The sequence below is a fragment of the Diorhabda sublineata genome, chromosome 3 (genome assembly GCF_026230105.1).
Source record: "Diorhabda sublineata isolate icDioSubl1.1 chromosome 3, icDioSubl1.1, whole genome shotgun sequence".
Lineage (NCBI taxonomy): Eukaryota > Metazoa > Arthropoda > Insecta > Coleoptera > Chrysomelidae > Diorhabda > Diorhabda sublineata.
The window spans coordinates 34817482-34842175 of NC_079476.1; the positions used below are offsets into that span (position 1 = coordinate 34817482).

Consider the following 24694-nt stretch of genomic DNA (forward strand, 5'->3'; position numbering starts at 1 on the left):
ATTATTTCGATATACGTTTATATATTTTTTAAATATGCTTCATTGTTCCAAAGTTTTAACTACGCCTATGGGATATTAAATAAATTTTATTGACAGCAAATGGGTTGAACCGTTTGTTATTCAAACTTGACTTAACACATCACTCAATAAGTCGTATGACTAACACATAAAACATTTTTTGGCCAAAAATCGAGTTTATTCATCAATGTGGTCTCCTTCAAGTGCAATACAATCAATCCAACGCTTCTCTAACTTCTCGATGCCGTGCTTGTAGAAGGATTTGTCTTTTGCCTCAAAATAGCCTCCAGTTTCAGCAATTGCTTCTTTATTTCAGCCGAATTTCTTACTGACGTGCCTTTTTTTAAGGTCAGCGATTAGCCAGTATTCACCGGGGGTTAGATCTGTACTATTCGGTGGATGAGGAAGCAATTCGTTCATTTTAACCATAGTTGCCATTGACTTGTGAATCGGTGCATTGTCTTGGTGACATGCTTCGACATATGAGGAAGAAAATTTACTCTCACACCTTTCGATCCTCTTTATACAAAAGGATTGGGAGGAATATTTAACAAAATAGATTTTAAATTGGTTTATAAATCCAACAATACATTAAAACAATTGTTGGGAAATCCTAAGGATACAATACCAAATTTGGAAAAGTGGGTGACCGAAAGAATATTGGGCAGACTGAGAGATTCGTTATTGTCCGGTTTAAAGAGCACATAGCTCATTTGAAATATGAACGGATCGGAAAATCAGGTATTGCCAGTCAATCATGACATAAATATTAATAATGTTAAATTGTTAAAAAATGTATCCAATAATAAATGTTGGATACATGTATTGAAATTGCTAGAGGTAAGAGTAGCGTAAATAGGAACTCGATAGTCAAGGATTGATGTGATTGTAGATTCCGCCTAGGAGTTTTTCCCGCTAGAATTAATTTTCGTGGGAGATGGTTTATTGGTGGGGAAATTTAGTATAAAACATGATTAGATTTTAGTTTACCTTCAGTCCCTGAAGACGATAACTTTCTGTTTTCTTAAATATCACATCGTGAAAAAATTTTATTAGTTAGAAATTATTTTTATGATTATACATTTTAAACTTGCAATTTTTCGCAAATTTCGCCAGATATGCATTTCAGTTTGGACTAATTCGCTACCCGTCTGTAGTGTGTTAATAAAAAATATCTTATTAGTTTAGATTATTATTATTTTAATTATGAAAGTATAATTTTTTGGATTCCTGTTTCCCATGGCATTATTGCAATTTTAATCTTGATCAATATTAACGAAACTAATCACAGATGTTAGTTAACATAAAGGTTACAGATGTCAAAAATATTTGAATACCAACGATATTATTACGAAAATGGGTCAAATTTCAAAGCCTAAAAAGTTTTTATGCCTTTAACGCATAATGCATTATTCATAAATTTTATAAATAAACTGCGTAAGAACGATCTATTTGGTCCATTTAGAGCATCCGCCAAATATTCATTAAAATACGTTTTATTGTAAGGAAATATTTGAAGCATTGTATTTTTTTAAAGAATATTATTATAGTGGAATGTTAACAGCGACGATAATAAAATGTTGGTATGTTTGTTGAAATAAGAAAATTAGGAAACCCAACCCAAAACGGTCTGTGAACATATAATTTGATCACAATTTGGCCCAGTTTGGTTTTAGACATTCCTTTGGTACCATACAATGAATATTTAGTTTAATTTACATGTTGATTCATCTGAACTAAAACAATAATACAGGGCGAGTCATGAGGAACTTTACACATTTCTACCATATGTAGAGTCCCTCGTGGAGGATATCACGTGTTACCGCACTTTGATTCAGTTTTTAGTAAAAGATCAAATCTTATACATAACAACCATAATGACACATCACATAATAAGGAATTAATTTGAAATTTTTTAATAAATTTCGAGTATTTTAACTAAAATGAGGTACATCTTTATTGTAACTTTGTATTATCTATATGAGCAAAATCAATTTCGAAGTTTTAGACAAAAATCGCGTTGGGGTATTATTTTCGATAAATAATAAATTCAATGAATTGAAAAGTGAAATCAGCCGTATCACTAACTAAGAAAAACACATTTTTATCCAAAAATCGATACAATCATTTCGACGCTTCTTTAACTTTTCGAAACCAGTAGTCACTGGTGCCAGATTTGGACTATATGGTGGATGAGGAAGCAATTCGAAGGAATTCGTTCAATTTAACCATAGTTGCTATCGATTTGTGAATCGGTGCATTGTCTTGGTAAAACAGTGACTTATACTTCGACATATGAGGCCGTTTTTCCTTGATTTTTGCATCTACCAACTCTATGTAGTATTCGCTATTGATTGTCTCTCTATTTTGGAGATAGTCGATGAACAATATTCCATTCGCATCCCAAAATACTAAAGACATAATCCCAGCTGACTGTTGTGCCTTTGGATGCTTCGGACGTGGTTCACCGGCTGCAGTCCATTCAGGTGATGGTCGTTTTAGATTCCGCATTGAATTGATGGATCCACGTTTCATCCATTGTCACATATTGATGCAAAAAACTGATTTATTATGTGTAAACATAGCCAAACACTGCTTTGAATCATCAACAGGTTGTTGTTTTTGATCGTCTGTGAGAAAACGCGGCACCCACTTCGAAAAAAGATTTCTCATGGTCAAATGTTCATGCATAATTGTAAACACGCTGCCTTCTGATATTTTTACGGCTTCAGCTATCTCATCCAATTTCAATTACGATTAGATATAACCAATTTGTGGACTTCTTTTATGTTTTCTGGAGTAATCGCCTCAATTGGACGACCAGAATGTTCACCATCATCGATGAACGTTTAAATTCAGTAAACCAATAACAAATTGTTCTTTCGGATGGAGCAGGGTCCGGATAACACTTTTGAAGCTAATGCTGAGCTTGTACAGTATTTTTTTTTCATCAAGAAGCAATGATAAATCAACACACAACAAAAGTGGCTTCACTTAAATGGCTGTTACTTTTTTGACAATACCAGCACCATCTGTATGTAAGTTACACGACTTAATAAGTAATGTCATGTTTTAAAATAAAGATTGGTATTGACGGTTTGACGTTTCTCGACATTTTATACCCATTATCACTATTGTCATTATGAACCGTTCTATAAAAAAATATTTCATTTGTGTTTATGTACGTTACGTACTATTGTGTTAGCTTTGGTAGAACTTTTGTTTCTTTCCCCGTATAAATAAACGGAAATATTTGCTCAATTATTGTTTTAAATGTATTTTCAGTATCACCTAAAGACGATTTCTATCGATTGAAAACGGGTGCACAAAATCGAAGAGGTCTATTTAGATTTTTTGTCAAACTGAACAAACTATTTACAGTACCACTACACCAACTGTTCCATAAATCCCAACACAGTACAATTGGCAATATAAAATTTTATCAATTCGGCGTTTGATTTTAGGATAATGTATCTTTAATTTTGTATGTCATTTTAGTGAGCACGCTAATGTAGTGCAGCATTGTGCAATATACTGATCAGCTTCTCTCAGTCACGATTATAATGAATACCTAAGCATCCTAGAAATAAAGATTGAAATAAAACTCAACATCAACCTAAATAATTCTCAATTCCATAATTAACATTTTAATGACAAGTTGCATTATAGGAATTGGGATAATTAATAGTTTTCGAATTGCAAAATTCCTAAACGGCACACCTATTTGATGCAACCTTCCATGAGAATTGTCATTATCATTTAAATTTATACCATAAATTGAACACCTGTGCGATCGAATATATCTTTATCTATCTTCTTTTTGTTTCTGATTTGTAAAAACTGATAGGTATACCTACCACGTAAATGGGAAGGGCCTACCAACATGAAGACAGAGCAATTACATACATGCACGTGTAGGTACGTATAGATATAACATTATCATTTTCTTAAAGGATTAACGTCTTATTGTTTTACACAAGTGGGCGCTCGTAATGTCTAGGAGAAAGATTTATTGTTAACAGGGGAAGATGTGCTGTGGAAAAAATAACTAATACTATTTTGTTCAATTTCATTAGACAAATCTCCGTAAAATCTTAGCAAAACCCATGACATTCAAACCATATAATCTGATATCACAGCAGAAGACTTGAAAGGCAACATCCTATAAGCTTAAAATATGGATATGGTGGACAAATCTCTTCATATGAGATAATACGTATCGAATTCGTAGCTTATACAATTATTAACATATTGGTGTTAATCAAGCGCGGATGCAGGAGGTCATATACTTTGTGGGTAAAAGGCTTAAAATTCCATGTCTTTGGGGGACGACTCGTCCTAATACTAATGTACCCCCCTTGTCAAGACCCTGGATACGCCCTTGGTGTTAATGTAAAGTGAGATATTACTTATTTACATAACATTAATAAGAGTGAAAATACCGCCTCTTCAAAGGAATAGTATACAATGTCAAAAGTTAAGTACACAGAACTGCCCGCGTTTTCTTTAGAATACTAACAAAAGAAGTTAGTTCTACAAATCTCCGCTTGGAGATAATTATCTACAAAATTTTATTCATTACATTTATATCTACTGTGGAACTTGCTGCTCTCCCCGAAGATATGTTCCAAACATTGCTGGTGGATCAACATCATTAGTAACAATAATAAACACAAAAAATTGAGGTTAACTATACTCATACACATACTAAGGTAAATTAATCAAGACAATATTTACTCCCAGTATAAAATCGGTAAACATCTAACAAACCGTCAGTCCACGTGGACTCATCATCACCACTGTTTACCAATGAAAACATCGAAATGTAAACATAAATGCATTTTTAGTGGCCGAAGCTGTATGTATACAAGTTCTTCTAAATATTCTTGGCAGAGACAGTGGCTTCGTTTGGTGGGATTTATTTAATTCACAAATTTCATTAAATAAATAGAAATATGGCGTTCTTTAGACCATGGGCGAATGAAGACAATGAAATTGCACAGTGTAGTGAGAATAAAGATAGGTATGAATTTAATAATAAAGATTTAGATATACAAACACAGCAAGTTATTTCAAATATATACGAATATTTAAAAAAGGAAAATATTCAGCAATCTGATAATGCAATCATAACAAAAATTGCTGAATTAACTAGAGTGAATAAATTTTTCATTTATCGAGTAGTCATGAAAGGGGTTGCCGTGGATCATTCACAGAACCGAAAAACATTTAAAGAAAAACTGAAATCAGTTGTCAAAGCTACTCAAGATTTTATACAAGAGAATTCATAGTTTATATACGGAGAACAGGGTTGCCACATTAGCAGCAAAAGGTAACAGATTATCCAGAATGCAACTCCTCAAGATACCAAGTAATAGTACTTAGCAACAAAGCTCAAATTTTATCATATGGAAATGGAAATAACAGAGTCATACTATTCTCAGACTCCCTTCTTACTATTGCATATTTCACCCTATAGAGTTAATGTGGGCGAACGTAAAATCAGAATTACGAAAAAGTAATCAGTCCCCAGAACTGAGTAAAGAGGTTGTAGAACTCCTAAAGAAAGTTCTAGCAGCAGACCGCCAAGAGCTTTGGAAAAACTGTGTTGAACATGTTATCAAAGAAGAAGATGAGTATGTGAAATCACCCTCTTTACAACCCTTCATAATTCAATCAAATGATGACTCTAGTTCAGACAATTCTTACTACCATTATTATTTATAAAAATACTTTGGTTTTGAAGTGTTTTTTTTATTTATTCGCAGAGAATTTATTTTCCTTTATGGTTTTTGCTTTGAAATTTCGTTTTCCAGTATGGGGTACAAAAAGGGGTCAGTTCACGTCTGGTATCTTGTTTGAACCAAACGCCTTTATAGGTAGGTACATTTTACTTGTCTATTTACGTTTTATAATTTGATATTTAGTTGTAGCAAGTTAATGATGTATAATAACGATTATTTTTTATAAATTCCAAGTAGGACTACAATTAAGTGCATCTATCTAAATAACGGCGTATAATGCCGTTCAATTTATAAGGATTTGATTACTTTTTAACGAATACTTTCTCGCATAGGATAAACATATTCATAAAAATAATAAATTTATAAAATGAGGTATCTACGCCTATGGTAGATCAAACAAAATTGCCCGCAAAAGTTTTTGTGTAAGTTTTTATAATCTGCAATTGATATTGGAAGATATTGGCAGTTTTTAGTTTGATCCTCAAAATTAAGGAAACTATCATTGTCTCCATCTATGTAAAAATAGGTAAATGAAAAATATGATCTCTTTCATGTATTTACCGCGTTAAACAACTCACTTTGTGCCATTTAGTGGAGTAAACAAGATATGTTGGTGTTGATGTCAGGTAAATCGTGATATTTCTGTGAATTCTAATAAAATTTTGCTAAGGTAAGTATACTTAAATACAGACTCTTAAAATTCAAAATGAGATTATATATTATATACTTCATATTTTTTGAATTTAGGGTAATAACCAACCATTAAACTGCGGGGCTTGAAATCAAAGTTACTTTGTTTATTTTTTCAAAATGAAGGGTGTATCGACTTTGGGTACACATATTTTCGATTTGTATCAGTGGTTAAGATTTTATGTCAGCTATAGGTACAACAAAGAACATGTTGTGTCACAAAGTAGATACAAATAAAAGTAAGAAAAAAAACCAACAGTTTTTTTCAATTTCACATTACCCTTTAGGAGATATTTCATGGAAAATATCGTGAATGGAAAAAATTGAATCTCTCACAATGTTTCCTCCAGAACAAGAGGAAAAAATTGTTGATGGATTGAATGTATGGCAAAGAGGAAGTTTCATCATAAGTTGAGCTGAGTTGAAAATCGATCTTGATGCAACAAATTACAAGATCGAAGGTAGATGGTTTCAAGATTTTATGTCGCAATCCAAATTTACCCCAGCGTATTAGCCAGAATTTAACTAAAGGTTTTTGAGAAATTATTTTTACTCTATTACCTACATAAAATCTACACTTTTCAGATACTAATAATGACTAACTAATAACAATGTCGTTATTAGTTTAGCAGTATTAACAGATTGTCTGCCACTGGTACTCGGCGATGTCTAACTTGTTTAGTATAATGCATATACAAAGAAATAAAAATCTTGAGGTCTTCTAATTATATCAGTTTACTTAGTACTACTTATAACTATCTATAATTCCTGCATTGAAAATGGAAGATACCAGGATGGTCCCAGAAGTACCTGGCCTGACGTAGAGATGGCGGCAGTTGCTTGAAAAATACCACTGAATTAGAGAGTACACCATTTTATACAGCATATGTTTCAAGTTTGAAAAAGCCACGTTTTTAGTATTTGTTTGGCAACCATCAAAGTGAACGTTTTCAGTGAATTTGTAAACATCAAAAAATTAGTCATCGTTATGTGATACAGTACTTTTATTTGAAAGGCCTTAACCCAACCATTATAGAAGCTGAACTAGATTCTACTCTAAGTGAGACTGTTATCAACAGTAAAATATTGGGGGTAGCAGAGTTTAATCGAGGCCGTACGACCCGATGTGACCATCATCGTAGTTGTTGACCAAATGAGGTGACGAATGCAGAAATGTTAAAGAAAATCAACAAAGCGGGACTGGATGATCCTCGACTGAAAGTGCGCGAGCTAGCAAACATAGTAGTCTTTTCAAAAAGTGTGGTACATCGCATATTAACTGAAATCTTCAAAAAAGGAAAAACTATCAACAGCGAACATTATACGAACTTATTACAACGTTTGAGGGGACAAATCAAGCAAAAACAGCCGCATTTGGCTAAGAAGAAAGTGTTGTTTCATCAAGGCAATGCACCAGTTCACACATCCGTTATTGCAATGACCGAAATTAATGAATTAAAGTTTTACTTGCTACCTCATGAACCCTATTCGCTAGATTTAGCCGCCTCGAATTATTTTCTGTTCCCAGACTTGAAAAAATGGTCGATGGTCAAAGATTTTCCAACAATGAAGTGGTGATGTCGGGAGTTAATGGCTATTTGAAGGAGCTTGACGATTTTTATTATAAAAAGGGTATCGAAATTATTGAACATCGCTGGGAAAAGTGTATGGAGCTAAAAGGAGATTACGTTGAAAAATGAATCTATTTTTTTCCAAAATTTGTGTTTTCTTTGTTGGGTCAGGTCAACCTCGTATTCTTCGTATGTTTTTTTTAATTCAAATTATTTTTTTCAGAAATATCCTCACTTGAGTGTCTGCAGCTGGTACTCTTACTTTTGTGGTATTTTTTGAATCTTTATGAATTTATTCAGACCATTTCACCTAGACCTAGAAATATTGCCTTATTGGACTCGACTTCCAGGAAATTATCATATGAAAAAAAATTGAATAAATAAAAAAGGTCTATACTTTTAATTTGTAATTAGAATGATAATAGTCAGGTTTATTAATCTTTTTGTTATGCTTTCTAGGCTTATAGTTTGAGGTGTAGTTTTATCTGATTCGTAAGGCATTCATTTCTATTTTTGACAGGAGCATAACTGATGATGGATTACATTTTTAAATTTATATATACTTCCTTTACGAAATAACATTCTATATATTGCTGCTTTTTTTAACTAAATAAAGTCTTCTCAATTAAAATGTAATAAATAAAAACGTTTTTAATGAACTATAAATGTATCTCCACACTCTACATAGAAATACTTCTACTCCACTTACCTACAGGTATGTAGTTCAATTAAATTCCCATTATTTGATTGTTAGATAGATATGAAGTTCCACACAGTTGAATGAATAAGTAGATAATATCGTGTGGGTTTGGTAAAAAAATATCTAAAGCTTCTCAGGTAGAGAAGTACACATGCATATTAATTTAAAAATATGTATCGGTTGTATTAAATTTATTCCTAATTGTATAGTTATTGTAATAAAGTTCATATAGTTAGATCGAGAGTAGGAACTACAAATATGTATAACAGAAATATATAAATCTAAACAAAGTTACTATTTTTTTTGGGATTTTAAATTTATTATCAAGCGCATACCAAATTTGAAATTGAGACGTTTTCATCTATACTATCAACCTGAATTAGATTTTAAAAAACAAATTTCAACAGTTATATTTTAATTAATATAATGAATTATCAATTATTTTATACATAAATGATAGTCAAAATAATAACTAAAAGTATAGTAAATGTCAACTGTAATAAATATTATTATTTTATCGTTTGATAAAAGATTAGGTACTTGGTTTTAAATAACGCTGCATAGTTTTGATAACATTACAAAAAATGTGGATATAAAACGCACCCGGTTGCATTCCAAAGCCTCGGCCGAATGTTCCTCTTTCTGTCTAAAACAATTAGAGCACTTCGTCTTATGGAATATGTTGGGAGCGAACTTCTTACACTGCGACATGTTGTACTTATATCACTAATAATAACTCTGATTACTTTTAGCCGCAAAAAACACCACGAAAATTTAAATAGAAGAGAAAAATATTTGCCATTGCCACTGTCTTCATTACAGTCTCATCAATTTATTTTCTTTTCAATTCCAGTTGAAACGCACAAAAAGTTTTAAATACACGATATTTACGTGCAGACACACACTCTACGCTCGACTCTAAACTGACGGACAAATTGAAATGAAATGTATACAACAATAAAAATATTGTAGAAGTAGTAAGAAACGTCACGATATCACTCGTCTTCTTTTCTTTGACATATGACACCAATATTTGACATATGTAATTTTTATAGACGTAAGTGGTAGATAATGATTTAAATAAGTATATAACTCACACCACTTCACAACCACTACTCAATAAATAAATATATATTTCCAAATTTTTGAAAAATTTCGCAAACGAAGGTATTTTCTAGATTTAGGCACCCAATTATTATTTTCATTTGGAACAAATGAATATGAAAAATCCGTTTCACAACATTAGTATTACATACATTGACATAATTTAATAAATTGAAGATATAGTTGGCTGTGTAATCTCATCTCTAAGAAGGACATAGTAAATGTCAATGTCAATTGTCATAGTACTTTTCGAAGTTTGTAGTTATAAGACAAAAACGAATTGTCTATATTGAATTAGGAATTATGTAATTGTGTATATATTTTTTTTTTAAAATGGAAGCAGGACGAGACAGGTATTATTCAAAAAATATACAAAAAATTCATTTGTGATGAACTATCAATTATTATAATTTATTATTCATTTTTTACGTAAATATTATTTTGACATTTCAAAAAAGATGTTTTTCAATTTGAAGCCTAATTGAAGAGAAGTGAAAATATAATTATACTTCTAAGCAGTAACATAATGATTTAATATAAATGTCAAACAAATTCAATGTAATTTTTTTCATGAAACGTTTGAATAGAGTGGATATGTATATTGAATTAATTATCCAGCTTAACTAAATATATTGTAATAAAAAAATTTTGGGTAACGTGTAAATATTCTACATATTCCATATTTTTAGAAGTTTGCATTCCACTAATATTGCTGTTATTAGAGAAGTATATGATAATGAATTTTCTCCAGCATGTTTTTCTATGGAGTTAGAAAAAGCCTTGGAAAGTTGTTGTTCCATAATTGTAATAGAACCTACACAATTAGGAGATGAAACTGCTAGATGGATTAGTTTTGGAAATTATTTACATAAGATGGCAGTTATTACAGGTTTTACTTCCATTATTTCAGGTATGTATGCTTTATAGTTTATTCTTTGGAATTTTTTGTTAGTACTAGATATTACAATAATATAAAAAGCACTACAAAATTGGAAAAAAATTTGGAAGGTATTTATAATAAATTGTATTTCACTGACACTCAGGGTAGGTGAGGGTAAACATCTACAGCTGCTGGTTATGAGATAATTGTTTTAATGTCATTCACTCTAAAATTATTAAAATTAGATGTAAATTCTTGTACCAACTGCTACCCTCCCTGGACCTTAAATAAAAGACAAAAATTTGGCACTCAAATTTTCATTTGCCCCATTGATGCAACATCATAAACAGTCAGTTGCATGAACTTTTCAAACACTGAATTGTTTTTTTGATGTGAGATATTCAAATTTTTGAAAAGGTAATTCATACTAACAAAAATAACCAGTTAAAATTTTGCAATAATTATAGAAAAATCAAGAAAAATAGACTTACCTCATATTCAAAAAAAAAAACAAAAAATTCTTCATAGACTGTACCTTCACAGTAATATGTAGTGATGGCAAAACAAATAAGAAAACTAATTTCCTTCCTAATTTCAAATCAAATCGTATGTTTGCCCTATGCTGACCTTCACCTCCAATTACCCTATTTCACTATTATCTGAACTAACAACAATGATATAAATAAATAACAACTTCAAATGATGATTACTAAATATTTTAAAGCAAGTAAACTACATAGTACATACCTTATTCTTTATGATTAAATTTAAATTTTGATTTTGTGGCTTTCAAAAATTATAATAATTTAGCAACATATTTTGTGCAATAGTAAGTACATATGAAAACGGATCAGTTTATTTAATTATTCAGATTTGCACTTATCCAAATGCATAATAAAAACTATTAGCTCCAGACTCTACTGTATTTTTAAGTAGCATTCCTCATCTAAGAATTGTTCACTCAACCAACTAGTCCAACTTCATCCCCAGATTTATGTTACAGAAATAAAAATTTTACATTATTCCTTAGAACCTAAACAAAATGACAAAACCATATAATTACAAAATTTTTTACATTCTGTTAATATGGCAAGGTCTTTAACCCTCTGTAGACATTTCTGTCACAAATCGATTCTCTACCGTCTAAAATTGAAATATTAATTCGAGTTCATCTTGTCACTGTAACTGTAACATCTAATGTATCTACTTAATTCAACACAAATAATGTAAATGGCACTTGTTTGTTGACCACGCAGTATAAACTTTATAAGATTTACGTTTTCAGTAGAGTCTCTGTATTTGAGTATGAAATGGAACCTGAAACTAGCTCCAAAAATATTATACTTCACAAAGAGAAATACCTCTCAACCAAAATTACTGATTATATTTTTACATTTACTTTAGAAGTATGCTAGAATACTTGTCACAAAATGGTATACTGAGTCTTTGTGCAATATGCCGAAACAGCATTCTAAATTGCAAATTATTTACAGTAAAAGTAATTTCCCAAAAAGACAGCAACTATTCTGTTGAGTATGTTGCTGATGTCAATGATGTGGATGTAGTAATCGTAACTGGAAAGATAAAAAAGAAGAAAATCTAGCATCCAATTTTATTGAAAAAATGCCAAAAGTATAGTGAGCAGGTATGACAAGAAGACCAAACAATACATAACAAAAGATCGTCCAATATTGTGGGAGTATAATCGCCACATATAAACTCATATAAACTTTATTGATAGCATCAGGGGATGCTACAAAATTCAGTTTTGTAGTAAAAAGTGGCAGGTTCAAATGCTTTATCATTTATAGGACTAAGTATAACAAACCCATGGCTTCTTCACAAAAAAAATCGTAAAGTTAAGGACTTGCAGAAAATATTTGAACTATACTGATTTTCGGCTTGAAGGAGCTGCAAGCATAGTGTACCATCGAAAATGAAAAACCGTCAATTTATTAAAACGAACTTCGATCAAAATGGCACAAAGATCCAGGACATGTTCCTTCAGTGACAATCATGCAGGGTCAGACAGAACAATTCAAGAAATGGGTGTATTTTTATTTTTTCAAAGTTTTTCACTGCTTATTTTTAAAAGTGGATGTCTAATACTACAGGGGGTCAAGGCATAGATGATCTGTGAATTGCCATGGTATTTTTATTAAAAATTCTTAATTATAAACTTTTTAGGTTTCGCTTGGCCGGAGAGTTTTGCTCCCCAAGCACCCTTGAGTATTATTTCTACTTTGTGTACAGGATTATATACAGCTTCATGGCAGTTTGATCACTGTGTTAAATATCAGGTAAATATATTATATTTAATTTGACTTTTTTATAGAAACTATCAATGATGCATTGATACATATGTGTTTTATAGGGATGTAAATGTCACCTTATCTGTTATATTTTTAAAATGTCCAGTTGATTAACCTTGTTTGTATAAAAGTTCCATTTTAGTGTGAAAAATGTGATCAAATATTTTTGTTTCTGCCCAATTACATTGTTAAAATGTATTTCTAGCAAATTCTGTTTACATAATGATCATATTCAATTAGTTTATAATATAAATTAGTTTTTGACTAAATTGTGTAAAATGCCAGTCACAAGAAATAAGGGAGACGATGAATTGCGCGCAACTATAAACATCCTGAAATTATAGAAAAGTTTAATAGGAAGTTGAAGCTAATTGAAGAAAAAATAAATGAATTCGAGGAGACCATTGATAACCAAAGCAATGCAATAGAAAAACGTATGAAAAACCTAACATTCTACTTTTTGGACTCAAAAAGTCAGGGATGTCGTCTTAAATGTTTTAAATGATAAGAAGTTATGCATTCAAAACACTTATATTGAAGGATGTTATATATAAATGGGGTAATAATAAAAATAAAAGTAAACTGGCAGTGTTGGTAAAATTTTATAATAATCAGCAAAGAAATTTAGTATTTTTTAACACAGTGCTTTTAGCACACTTTTTCAAAAAAAGGGACTTCAGGGACAAAACAATGGAAAAAGGACTTTTACACTCTATCATTTTACTCATAAATATCAATAATATATAAATGAGAATTTTTTTAAATATTATCCCCCACCAAGTATACCTGGAATCAAGAAGTTAAAACATAACATTTTACATTTCCAGTTAATTGATGGCAACACAATATTCATAAAATCCATTAAAATGCTTTTGTAGAATTTAAGATTTCCATATTTTTATGTGGATTATTCAACCTCTTGTCTGATCAAAGTTTTTTTTTAAATAAAGGTATTAAAATTCAGATTTGCTTATCTTGATTCATTTAACAGAATGATTTTAAATCAATAAGATGAATATTTCAATTATGTTATTCAAACACAAAAATATTTTGTCAGTTTTTCGTTAAGTAAGATGTTTCATGAAAATGGGTGAATAAACAGTATGTCCTATCAAAATAAAACCACTGTGATTGTGTGATAACTGAAAATGAAACAAATCAGGAAGAATGAAACAAACCTATTAAGAAAGTACGTACAAAAATACTATGTAAAAGAAATAACTCATTTCCTGCTATATGGACAGAAAAAAATATTGACTAGGTCAAAAATAGGGGAAAAGTTTCCCATTGAAATAAAGTTATTACTATTAATACTCAATATATTCACAAAGTTTGTATATAATTTAGAATATCATTTACCAATTACTGGAGGGCAGTGGGACATTTAGAGATCTAAAATAAAAAAAACTTTAGGGACCTCTCTAAAAGCCCTATTACTTAAAAACAGCAGAATAATCATTAGAGAAGATCTAAGTACTGAACAACAGAAATTATTGAGAGCTAGTATTGCAAAGGCTGGGAAAGAAGTTTGATTATGGAGTAATTTTGGAGATATTTTTATGAAACTTCAAAATGAAGCTGATGTTAGTAGGCTCAAATCACTGGACAACCCCCTCAACATTTGAGCCATGAAATAAATACAAAAAATATGGACGATATGCATGTACATATTTTCCCTTAGGGGAATATTTCATTAAATTAATATCTCATTTTTTTACTTTGATTTAATTTGAAAGTATAATTAAACAGAGTCTGTGCAGTTGGCACATAACCATTTTTGGAAAAATTTTTATTTGCGTTACAAACAGCTTTTGCTTTTTTTTGTATTTCTATTTCTAAACAATCAATTTTGATTTGTCTACTATCTTTAGCGATAATATTGTTTGCAAATGAGATTCATGGGAGTTGAAAATCAAAAATAAAATTTTAATATATAGATGTCAATCCTATCAATTATTAATATTGTGTGTTACCTTACTGTTATTTAAATCCTTCTTTTAGGTTGAAAGAGACATTGGAAAGTTATCCAGATTACCAATTCTGGGAGCTCTGACAGTTGCGTCACCAGTAGTTTTAGTGAGGAAAGATGACTCAAAACGTAAAATATTACATTCTGTAGTTACATTAGCAGCAGCTTCACTTTGCATATATAGGTTATATCGTACAATGAAATAGATTAGTTAGTGAAAATTATCAAGGACCACTTTAGCAAAATAGCTTTATTATTTTTTTAAATAAAGTGTTGTGGTAAAAATAGACATTGTAAAGTGATGCCTTGGATTGGCATTTCCAGAATTTTTAATAAAGTTATGAATTTTGTGTTGAATTGTTTGCTACATGTGGTTTCATTATCTTCGTAGATATTTTTGAAATCTGAATACTAGGGACTCAAGATTAAGATAATACCAACTTCAAGGACTGGCAATTTTAATTAAAACAGAAGCAGTGTCTTTCATGAAATGACCGATGTTTTTATAATCTGTATAATTTCTTGGAATAATGAGAAAAATTGAGGTCATAACATTTATTTGATTAATAAATATTTATAAAAATAAGGAATTTACTTTTTGATACTGCATTTTTGTGCTCTTTTAGCCATGATTAAAAAATAGAGAGAAGGTAAACATTTTCTTAGAAAAATAGCAAATTTTGGTAAGAGGGTTGATATAATGAGCTCTTTCTTCTTTTCTGCAACAGCTTTGACTATTTTTGCAGCTACATATTCAGGAGGGAGGCCTTTTTCTGTTGTAGGATCCATATGACCATAACTTTCACCAGTACCAGTTAGAGCATTCAAAGAAAGATTTGTTTTAATATATCCCGGACTTACAACAGTGATGGATATATTACTAGAAGCTACTTCGGCTCTTAAACTATCACTGAAAGCTTGCAATGCATGCTTTGATGCGCTATAGGCTGATCTTTCAGGTAAAGCGACAAGTCCTTGAATGGAACTAATGAAAATTATATGTCCTTCTTTTCTCTTCATCATATCAGGAAGTACAGCTAAAAATAAATCAATTAAACTTATTAGCAAAGAATTTAGATTACTGTAAAAACAATATACCTATGCATGCATAATTTGTTATTTTACTGAAACTTTTACTAGATTAATTTTTGCTGTTATGCAAAACATATAATGTTGCTAAAATAGTAGAGATGGTTGATTTTAATGACCCCCAAAGTTCCCCATAATCATCATTTACCCTGAAGAAGTGTGCTAGTGGAGAAAGCTTACAAGTACAATTGCCAAAAAAATTTCACAAGGTAATTTTTAATTTATAAGGCATTAGGAAAGTTCCAAGGGGTAGGAAAAATATAGACAAGGTCGTAGAAATGTAACAGTACCTCTAGTTAATCCCAGCACCTTGAATAACTCAACTACAGTTTACTATAAATCATTTGGACTGGAAAGATCCATCATATTCTGGGATGAGCCCATATTTGTCGTTACATCAGCAATATACTGAATAATGAATACAAGGCAAGATGCTACAGTCAACCAAGATATACCTATTAGAAATGAGATTCGCTGCGCATCCAGATGCTAATGAGATGTAATTGATACCAAAGGTGAAAATGTTCAAGGGCTCACTCGCAAAACTGGTGTCGACGAACTCCCTGCTTGCAAGGTGAGCTCGACGGAAATTGATAGACAAGCGAACACACACATAGATGGACCTTCTGCTTATCTGAAGAAACAACTGATCCAATTAAATAGGCGCGAAATCTGACTAGTGACTGGGCACAGTCATGTAAGACGCGGACGATCTGGAGTACCGCTAGTGCAGGGAGGAGGAGGATGAAACTGCAGACCACGTCATCACATCATGACATCAAAGCGTCCAATCGGCTTCTTAAAGGACATTAGCTTTTGATAATGCCAAGTGGGGCACAAAATGCCTATGTGCTTAACAGCCGCTAATATGAACAATATTTTTTAGATTTTGTTTCAAAATTCTTTCTGTATATTTTTTGGGCAAATCTTCATTTCTCATAGTAGAAATTAAAATTACAAAATATATCAAATTATGTTTGTTTCCACCTCATAAATGTAATTTTTTGTTGAAATAATCTATCTAACCTCAATACCTCTGTGATTATGTAGCATTCCTTTTGCATGAAATATCAGATAATTTGAACTCAATTAAGTGTAGCTCGTTTGAATTTTACTCAAATCAGATGAATTGAGATATTTACCTACCCTTATCACAAATTAAGTTCTACTTATATTAATAATTGCGATAATAAACACACATTACAATAAAAAATGTTGGCTCATAATAAATGAGCGACCATTTAAATAAATATTTAGCAAGCACAGATTCGAATATTACATCTCCATTTCCTAGTTCTGATGGTAAAAGGAAAGTTAAGAATAACCTATGTGAGTGGATAATCTATATAATTTTGTTACATCAATAATTCTATTCTAAATAAGTAAAAGAAGGATAACTGAACACACCGATTACACTATCACTACACCAACATTCACAATTAAACTACCTGACGCGCGTTTCGATAACCAAGTTAACGTCTTTAGAGATTGAGGGTCAACTAAAACCTAATAACTTTACTTACCTGTTTTTTACTTAAGCATAAATAGGGACAAAGTGCCAATTCCTTACAGTTCACTCTAAAGTTTTGTAGTATAAATGTGAAGATTTCCGCCAAGGAGGTTATTGGTAGCAAAATTCAGTATAAAACAGGTAAATTAAGTTATTAGGTTTTAGTTTACCTTCAGTCTCTGAAGATGATAACTTGGTTATTGAAACGCGCGTCAGGTAGTGTAATTGTGAGTGTTGGTGTAGTGGTAGTGTAAACAGTGTGTTCCGTATGAATAAATATAATAAAAAATTAATAATAGTCTCTTTTATTGCTTGAAACTTCTGTGATGTGTTATACATACATCAATAGAAATGACAAACAGTTTTATTTCCTTTCATGATCAAACTGCAGATTAGATAAAAAAATAACAAATATATTGTGTTTATTTATGTCCCTCCACAATTGTGAAAATATTTTATGTAAATAAGTAACTTGTTTCCTTTTTATATTTGTATATACATAAATTTCAAATGACATACCTTTTGTCAAAGCAATGGTTCCAAAGTAGTTAACCATCATTATCTTCATGTCAACATCATTTTGGGTAGATAGTACACTACCTCTATGAGAAATTCCACCATTGTTAATAAGAATATCTATTTTACCAGTGATAGATACAATTTTCTTTACTTGTTCTTCCAATTTGTCAATTTCACTTAGATCAAGAGGTATAATAATAGGAGGGTGAGTGGGCACTGTACTGTGTGAATGTAGCAAATCTGTTCTGACTCTTTCTAATTCCTGTCTACGCCTTGCACATAATACTACTTGACATCCCTGTTTATAGAATTCGTGAGCTAATGCCTCCCCTAATCCTGAACTAGATCCGGTAATTACCACCACCTACAACATGAGTTTAGATAATTATTTTGTTAATTACATGAAAAAACCAGATCAAATACTTAGAAAAGTGCCTACTCACCTTTCCAAATAATTCGTTCAATCCTTTTTGCAAATATAAAGCTTTGAAAACTCTAAATATTATCCATGGCAATGAGACTGCTAACGAAACAGATCCCACCAAGCTTAAGGATTCGTACAATTTTCTTGCTTCAGTCATTCTATTTTCTATTGTTAAGCCCAGTGTATGAAACATTTGTCACTTTTTTAGAACATTATTAAATATATGAATATTTAATCAAACGAAATTATGATCCTAGTTGTCCAAATAAGAAAAAATGTTTTTTTCAATATTGAGTTATGTTTGGTATGTATTTTGACAATTTGATTTTTTGTAAATAAAATAAACGTCATAAATAGTAAGGTTAAGGAGTTATTAAATTCATCTCATTGCATAAACAATTTTGAACATATATTTCTATATATGTGACACCCGTTTGTCAATTGTAAGTTATACTTAAAGATATTGATAATAAGAAATATTAAATCAAGCAAATATAAAAAAAGTACTTTGTACTTATCATTGAATTTACATTTCATTTAGAAAAAGAAGACTTACGTAAGTTTCAATTCGTAGCAAACTTCAGGTGCTTTGCAAATTTAAAAATCATCAACATAAATGTCTAAGGTCCAAAGTGGTTATCCGTTAAACCGTTAAAATATGAATTTTGAATGTTTCAAGTTATTGAATACAACTATTTTAGATTGATTACAAATTGTGCTTTTGATTGTTTCCAATATGAAAAGTACTACTTATTATATTTGCTTTTATTTATATATTGGTTTAAATAGCCATTTAGCACTGAGTAACTGGATTGCAAATATTGGAAAATATCTTGGTTATTCTCCACAACAAAACAATGGCGAAGGAACTGAAATATATCAACAGAGTATTCCTTATGAAGTGTCTACCACTGATGAAAGTTTTATAAAAGAAGCAGCAAAATTAACGGATCTGGCTTTGTCGGAGTTGGACACTTGTCAGCATAGGGTAAAGTCAATTCATTATTTAGAGTATCATGAACATTATGTAATATTGTAAACTGATGAAGTCGATAAGAACATTGTATTAATTAGTTGCTACCTTATTTCATGGCTTAAAGTGTAAATATATATTTGTCAAATCAAAGTTATATAAAACTTTTCAAATCATAACTGCAAGTTTATATATGTATAATATGTATACTCTAATGATTTTGAGTAATTAGTTTTCCTTCCTTCTTAAGTTCATTTTACATATGATGATTCTATCTCAAGATATTCTCATTGTTTCTGTTAATTGTTTCAAGGAAAATAAATTGGTTGCTTTGTGCGAACGTTGTTATGTGATAGATGGTTAGCTGTATCACAATCATAAAGTAAAGTATTTGGTAGTAAATATTTATACAATACTTGTTTTTATTTGATATACAACTAGTATTGTATTTAGTGCATGTTAGTATTGGTGAAATATAAAACAAATGTTATAGTTATAGTATAATAATAAAATATATGCATCATTTCATTATTATTAGCATGGAATTAAATAAGATGGCAATTTATCAGGATTTTATTTGTCTCATTTTTCTATTGTTGAATATACTAACATATTCTCAGTTGGAGAGTCTTAAAATAACAAGATGTTTGCAGTATTTGTTTCAATATTATGGTCAAAATGTATATTATTTTTTACTAAAACCCGACGATGGTCTATGTCCATCTATTTTGACTAATTATTTTCAATGTAAATTTTTTTTTTAGGTAGTTCTAAAGTTGAAATCCGATTGCGATAAATTGAATGACGAGCAGCTAGCTAAAATGGCAGTACATTTATTGAATTGTCAATCATGGGTAGAAGGTAGACCAATATATCCTTGCACAGATGAAATGTCAATCAAAGACTGTACTATATCTATGGATTCTGATACTTGGACAAGCTACCACTTGATGAGTAACAGAGCTAGAGCAGTTTGTTACACAGTCCGACAGAGTCAATTTCGTGGTTTGGCAGAACATACTGTAAATCGTTTAATGGATGCAGCTAGAAATCAATTGAATAATTTAGAAGGTATTTCAAGCATGCAGCAAGGATTAAAAGATTTGGCCGAAAGAACTTACAACACCCTTAGAGAAGGACACAAAAATCTGTTTGAACAACAAGATGATATGAGAAAGGCACAATTCACTGGTCAGTTAGCTATTGAAGATAACATTAGAAGACTCGCAGACGAGAAAAGATTGATAAGAGAAACTCATGACAGTTTGGTTTTCATGACAAAATCTGTGCAAATGAAATTGGAAGATTCGCTAAATCAGTTGCAAGATCAGTCCGATGAAAGTAAAATTAATCACAGAGAATTAATTAATGATTTACTTGTTATTCAAGAGAAGACCAAAGATATTTTTGAAAGAATAGGTAAGGTATGCTTTAGGACTTTTAAATATCTCAATATAAATTGTGGATAATAATACAAGGAATTAATAACTTTTGAAGTTTAAAAAACAAAACATCTTCTCAATTGATTGCAATCACCAATTGGTATACTAGGGTGAAAAGAATCATATTTTAACATTGCCCATTTACTTCATTCAGTTTCTGAATTGGATTAGATACTTTTATAACATTTAGATCATGAGGATAGCTTCAAAAAACCTTGCCATGTTACTTTTTTCTAAAATTAGTTTACAATATTAGATTTGTTCTTGATAGACTAAAAATACTAACAGCAGTGATATCTTTGTTCTCGAAATTACAACACACACAGGGCTGTATAAAAATAATGAAAAATTAACAAGGCAAGTTTTTTATTCTTTTTTGCAATGGCTATATGTAACAGTGTGCATATTCTCCTTTATTTTTTAATATTCACTTGGTTTTATTCTTAATGTTATTTGTTATTTGATTTTTTAAGAGCATACCTCATCTTTATTAATGCAACAAAATGAGGATTTCAATCGCCAATATAAATCAACATTTAAAAGTCTTGAAGAAATGAATCAAACTGTTAGTGATTTGGTGGTATTAGTAAAGGGGACATGGATATCACTAGAAGAAAGACTTACATGGATAGTGTCTGCTTTAGGTGGAACAGATACAGCTATCGATAGAATATATCTGATTATCTGGCACTCTGCTTTTATGTTATTAGCTATGTTAACATGTGCCTTTTTGGCTGCCAGGGCCAGTATTAGGTTTATCGTAGCTTTATTACCACCATTAAATCTTGCTATTGCTTTACATGGAGAGTATCAATATTTAGATTTCTTGACTTTGATTGGATCAATTGTATTGTTTATAATAGGTAAGATTTTAATGTATTTTAATAATATATGTCTTAACAGAACTTGGAGAAAACAGAGGCAACATCTAATCAGTATACAATAAATGTTTCATTATCATTGATATAAAAATAATTGAATACATATTGAGATATTTTAAAGTAATAAATATAACAGTATTTTGGTTGGATTTGTATATGTCGTAGGCACAATGCAAATTCAGGCATTTGATAAGAAGCCTAGGCAATTTGTAAAACGCTAGCATAACACGAGTTGCAATAGATGTACAGTAAGATCCTGCCTAACTCTTTTATTTCAACTCAGCCATACTTTATCAAACAATAATCACTAGCAATATTCCGGTATGTCCTCTCTCCTCGAAACGCATCTACAACATGACCGACGATTTGTTATGACTGCTCAATAGACGGCGCTCACATCCCGTAGCTCTGCCGGGGCCTCTTACCCCCTCAAGGATGCTGTATGTAATAATAGAACCATCAGATATTTGTGAAGACTGGCAGTTTTTTGCAAACTTTTATTTACCTGAGCTACAAAGGATAATTTAATAGATTTAGTATATTTTTTCCCTTAAACATTTTTAAGTTCAAAAGTATCTATGCTTTAATGTTTTTCAGGACAAACGCTAATTCAGTGGACATCTTCCTTTAAAACGACGTTTTCTGGAGCTATAACTTGGAAAAAAAAATCTCAAGTGTGTCAGTTGAACCCATCAAATGTTAATCATACACCTCCTAAACTTCATTACCAACATGTGCACACTCCTGTGTACAGTGAAGATAATAATGACTACGAAAATTACGAAAATGAAAACACCGATACCTTGTCAGAATTCAACATGACACCTCCAGCATCAAGAAATGGAGATTACATTCCTAGGTCTGCATCTAGAAGTAGAAGTAGAACTCCTTTAATTCTAAATTCAAGCTTAAGGAGTAATTGTTCAGCTACTACTAGGGCTGGTACTCCTTGTAAAATTACGGCAATTCCTGGACGGGACTTTTGTTATAGACATTTAGGAGGAAGTTCTGTGGCTGGGTAGTGAATACACATTAAATTTTTTTTATTTTTAATTTAAAGTGAAGAACATACTTACGGAAAGACATGAATTGTTATTATTTTTAATATAAAAATAATGTAAAAGTGTTTACATTTAGCAATGACTAATTTTAATCAAAATTGTCAGTGCGAGCGGGTTCCTACAATTATTGAAATAGCTACAATTAATTTCATTTCTTATAATTAAACAAATAATTAATACAAAGTGAATGATAAGAATCGGAAGTTAACACACATGAAACTTATTTACAAGCTGTTGTTACTATATCCGTTGGTTACAAACTTAGATCTAACCAAAGGATTTATCCAATGCATAGGGGTCCAATCAGAACCGAAGCTTCCTAGGAAAATTCAGCCGTGACACAGCTATTAAACCATCAGATTTTTTAAGACCTGTGAATTCTAAACTGACCCAGGCTCCTTTTCAATAAGTTTTAAAAAATAAAAGGTTCATGACACTAGAAATCGTGCTACATTAAGTTCAAGTTCATGCGAAGACTAAAAATATATCGACATAGATAAAAACGTACAAACTGTATCCGATGCTCCGCTTCGGATTCATACATTGCAGCTTGTTGGCCAAATTCCGTTTACGACCAGAAAATATTCAATAACAGTGCTTTGAAAAGGCAGTTTGAAGAAGGTCATATGATGAGTGTAGAAATAGTTGTTGAAACATGTATTTATTTTTTTCGATTTGTATATATTCTTTTATCTATTATTTTAATTTATTATTACATATTCATAAAATAAATTTTATCTTCAACCTTCCTTAAATTATTATAGCAGTAATCTTTGGGATATTTTATAAGTCTTACGAGGGGGGAGTGTTAGGGTTTCAGTGTAAAAAACTTTCCCTGTGATTTTTTTACATTATTGAGCATACTTTTGACAATGTTGTCTGTGTGAATTGTTATTTTCCAAAAACACCCTCAATGTAAAAACAAACCTTTTGGGAGGGGGTAGATATTTTATATGCAAAAAATGTGTGCAAAGTTTGAAATCAATCGGTCAAGTAGTTAAATGGCAGTCAACACGGACTTTGGAAAAGTAGTTTTGAGAAAAACGCGTTCAAAATTTAAGAGCTAAAAAAAATGAAGAAATTTTTTTCTCACAGAAATGAGCGCTTGGGCCGACGCTGATGTCGGACAAAAAAGTTATATAAGCACCAGAACCTTCAATAAAACTAAATGCAACTAAATTACATAAAATGCAAATTCAACAATAGCAATGAAAAACTGTATAGCTGTTGAAGATCGTCAAACACTCCTGGAAAGTTATCACACGATTGAGTTTGATATTATTATGGGCTGGATTGGTTTGTTTCAGTACCACAAACGTGAGCTCTTTGTTTAATACATAAAATTGCTAAAAGTGTTTTGAGATGCATTTTGTTAATTCCAGAACCAAGTAGATTCCAAAAAGTTTGAAAAAATTGCATCTTGTAGTAGTGTTCAGGCTATTCACATATAAGCCTATTACAATTTTTTCATAGAGGTTAGGGGCGCCAAAATGCTATATCCGACTCTGGTTTGAGTTGTTTCAGCTTTAGATCATGTTTTTCTTTGATGTTTTGATTTTGCCCAGTTTGTCAATTCGTTTTTCAAACTGTCTGGAAAATGTATGTTATTCTTTTTCTTTTCAATAGAAATTTTTAATTATTCACGTTCATTTTCTGGAATTTACTCTTCATACAAACTAATTTTGTCAATACAATTAATGGGCCAAGTGACTAAAATGTAACAAATGATTTAATGAAATTATTTGAGTAATAGTTACCCTTTTCCTTACTGTTGCAAGTCCATAAAAGAGAGGTGTTCTCAAGTTGA

The 24694-nt window shown here is 31.0% G+C and overlaps 4 protein-coding genes across 5 annotated transcripts in view; 2 read left to right on the top strand and 2 right to left on the bottom strand.

The window, feature by feature from the left end:
* The window catches only part of LOC130441818 (protein outspread), a 152505-nt gene extending 142505 nt beyond the window's left edge, over positions 1 to 10000 (bottom strand). The window contains exon 1 of the mRNA XM_056775620.1: positions 9327 to 10000. Within this exon, the coding sequence (XP_056631598.1) occupies positions 9327 to 9434 (108 nt within the window). The 5' untranslated portion in view covers positions 9435 to 10000. The remainder of the gene's footprint in view (positions 1 to 9326) is intronic.
* Positions 10001 to 10055: 55 nt separating this feature from the next.
* Positions 10056 to 15345, top strand: LOC130441822 (transmembrane protein 11, mitochondrial). 2 transcript variants are annotated; one of them, XM_056775624.1, is made up of 4 exons: positions 10056 to 10180; positions 10517 to 10737; positions 12895 to 13007; positions 15021 to 15345. In XM_056775624.1, the coding sequence occupies exons 1-4, from the start codon at positions 10161 to 10163 to the stop codon at positions 15192 to 15194; spliced, it is 528 nt and encodes a 175-aa protein (XP_056631602.1). In that variant the 5' UTR covers positions 10056 to 10160; the 3' UTR covers positions 15195 to 15345. The 2 variants fall into 2 exon arrangements, with proteins under 2 accessions (XP_056631602.1, XP_056631603.1); XM_056775625.1 differs by having other exon boundaries at positions 10520 to 10737.
* A 137-nt stretch (positions 15346 to 15482) lies between these two features.
* LOC130441821 (dehydrogenase/reductase SDR family protein 7-like) lies at positions 15483 to 18723 on the bottom strand. Its single transcript, XM_056775623.1, has 3 exons — positions 18550 to 18723; positions 18107 to 18470; positions 15483 to 16025 (listed from the first exon to the last, which is right to left on the bottom strand). The coding sequence occupies exons 1-3, from the start codon at positions 18721 to 18723 to the stop codon at positions 15580 to 15582; spliced, it is 984 nt and encodes a 327-aa protein (XP_056631601.1). The 3' UTR covers positions 15483 to 15579.
* Positions 18724 to 19105: 382 nt separating this feature from the next.
* On the top strand, positions 19106 to 23642 carry LOC130441820 (protein brambleberry-like). The gene is made up of 4 exons (XM_056775622.1): positions 19106 to 19518; positions 20268 to 20922; positions 21419 to 21808; positions 22424 to 23642. The coding sequence occupies exons 1-4, from the start codon at positions 19267 to 19269 to the stop codon at positions 22846 to 22848; spliced, it is 1722 nt and encodes a 573-aa protein (XP_056631600.1). The 5' UTR covers positions 19106 to 19266; the 3' UTR covers positions 22849 to 23642.
* Positions 23643 to 24694: the final 1052 nt, after the last annotated feature.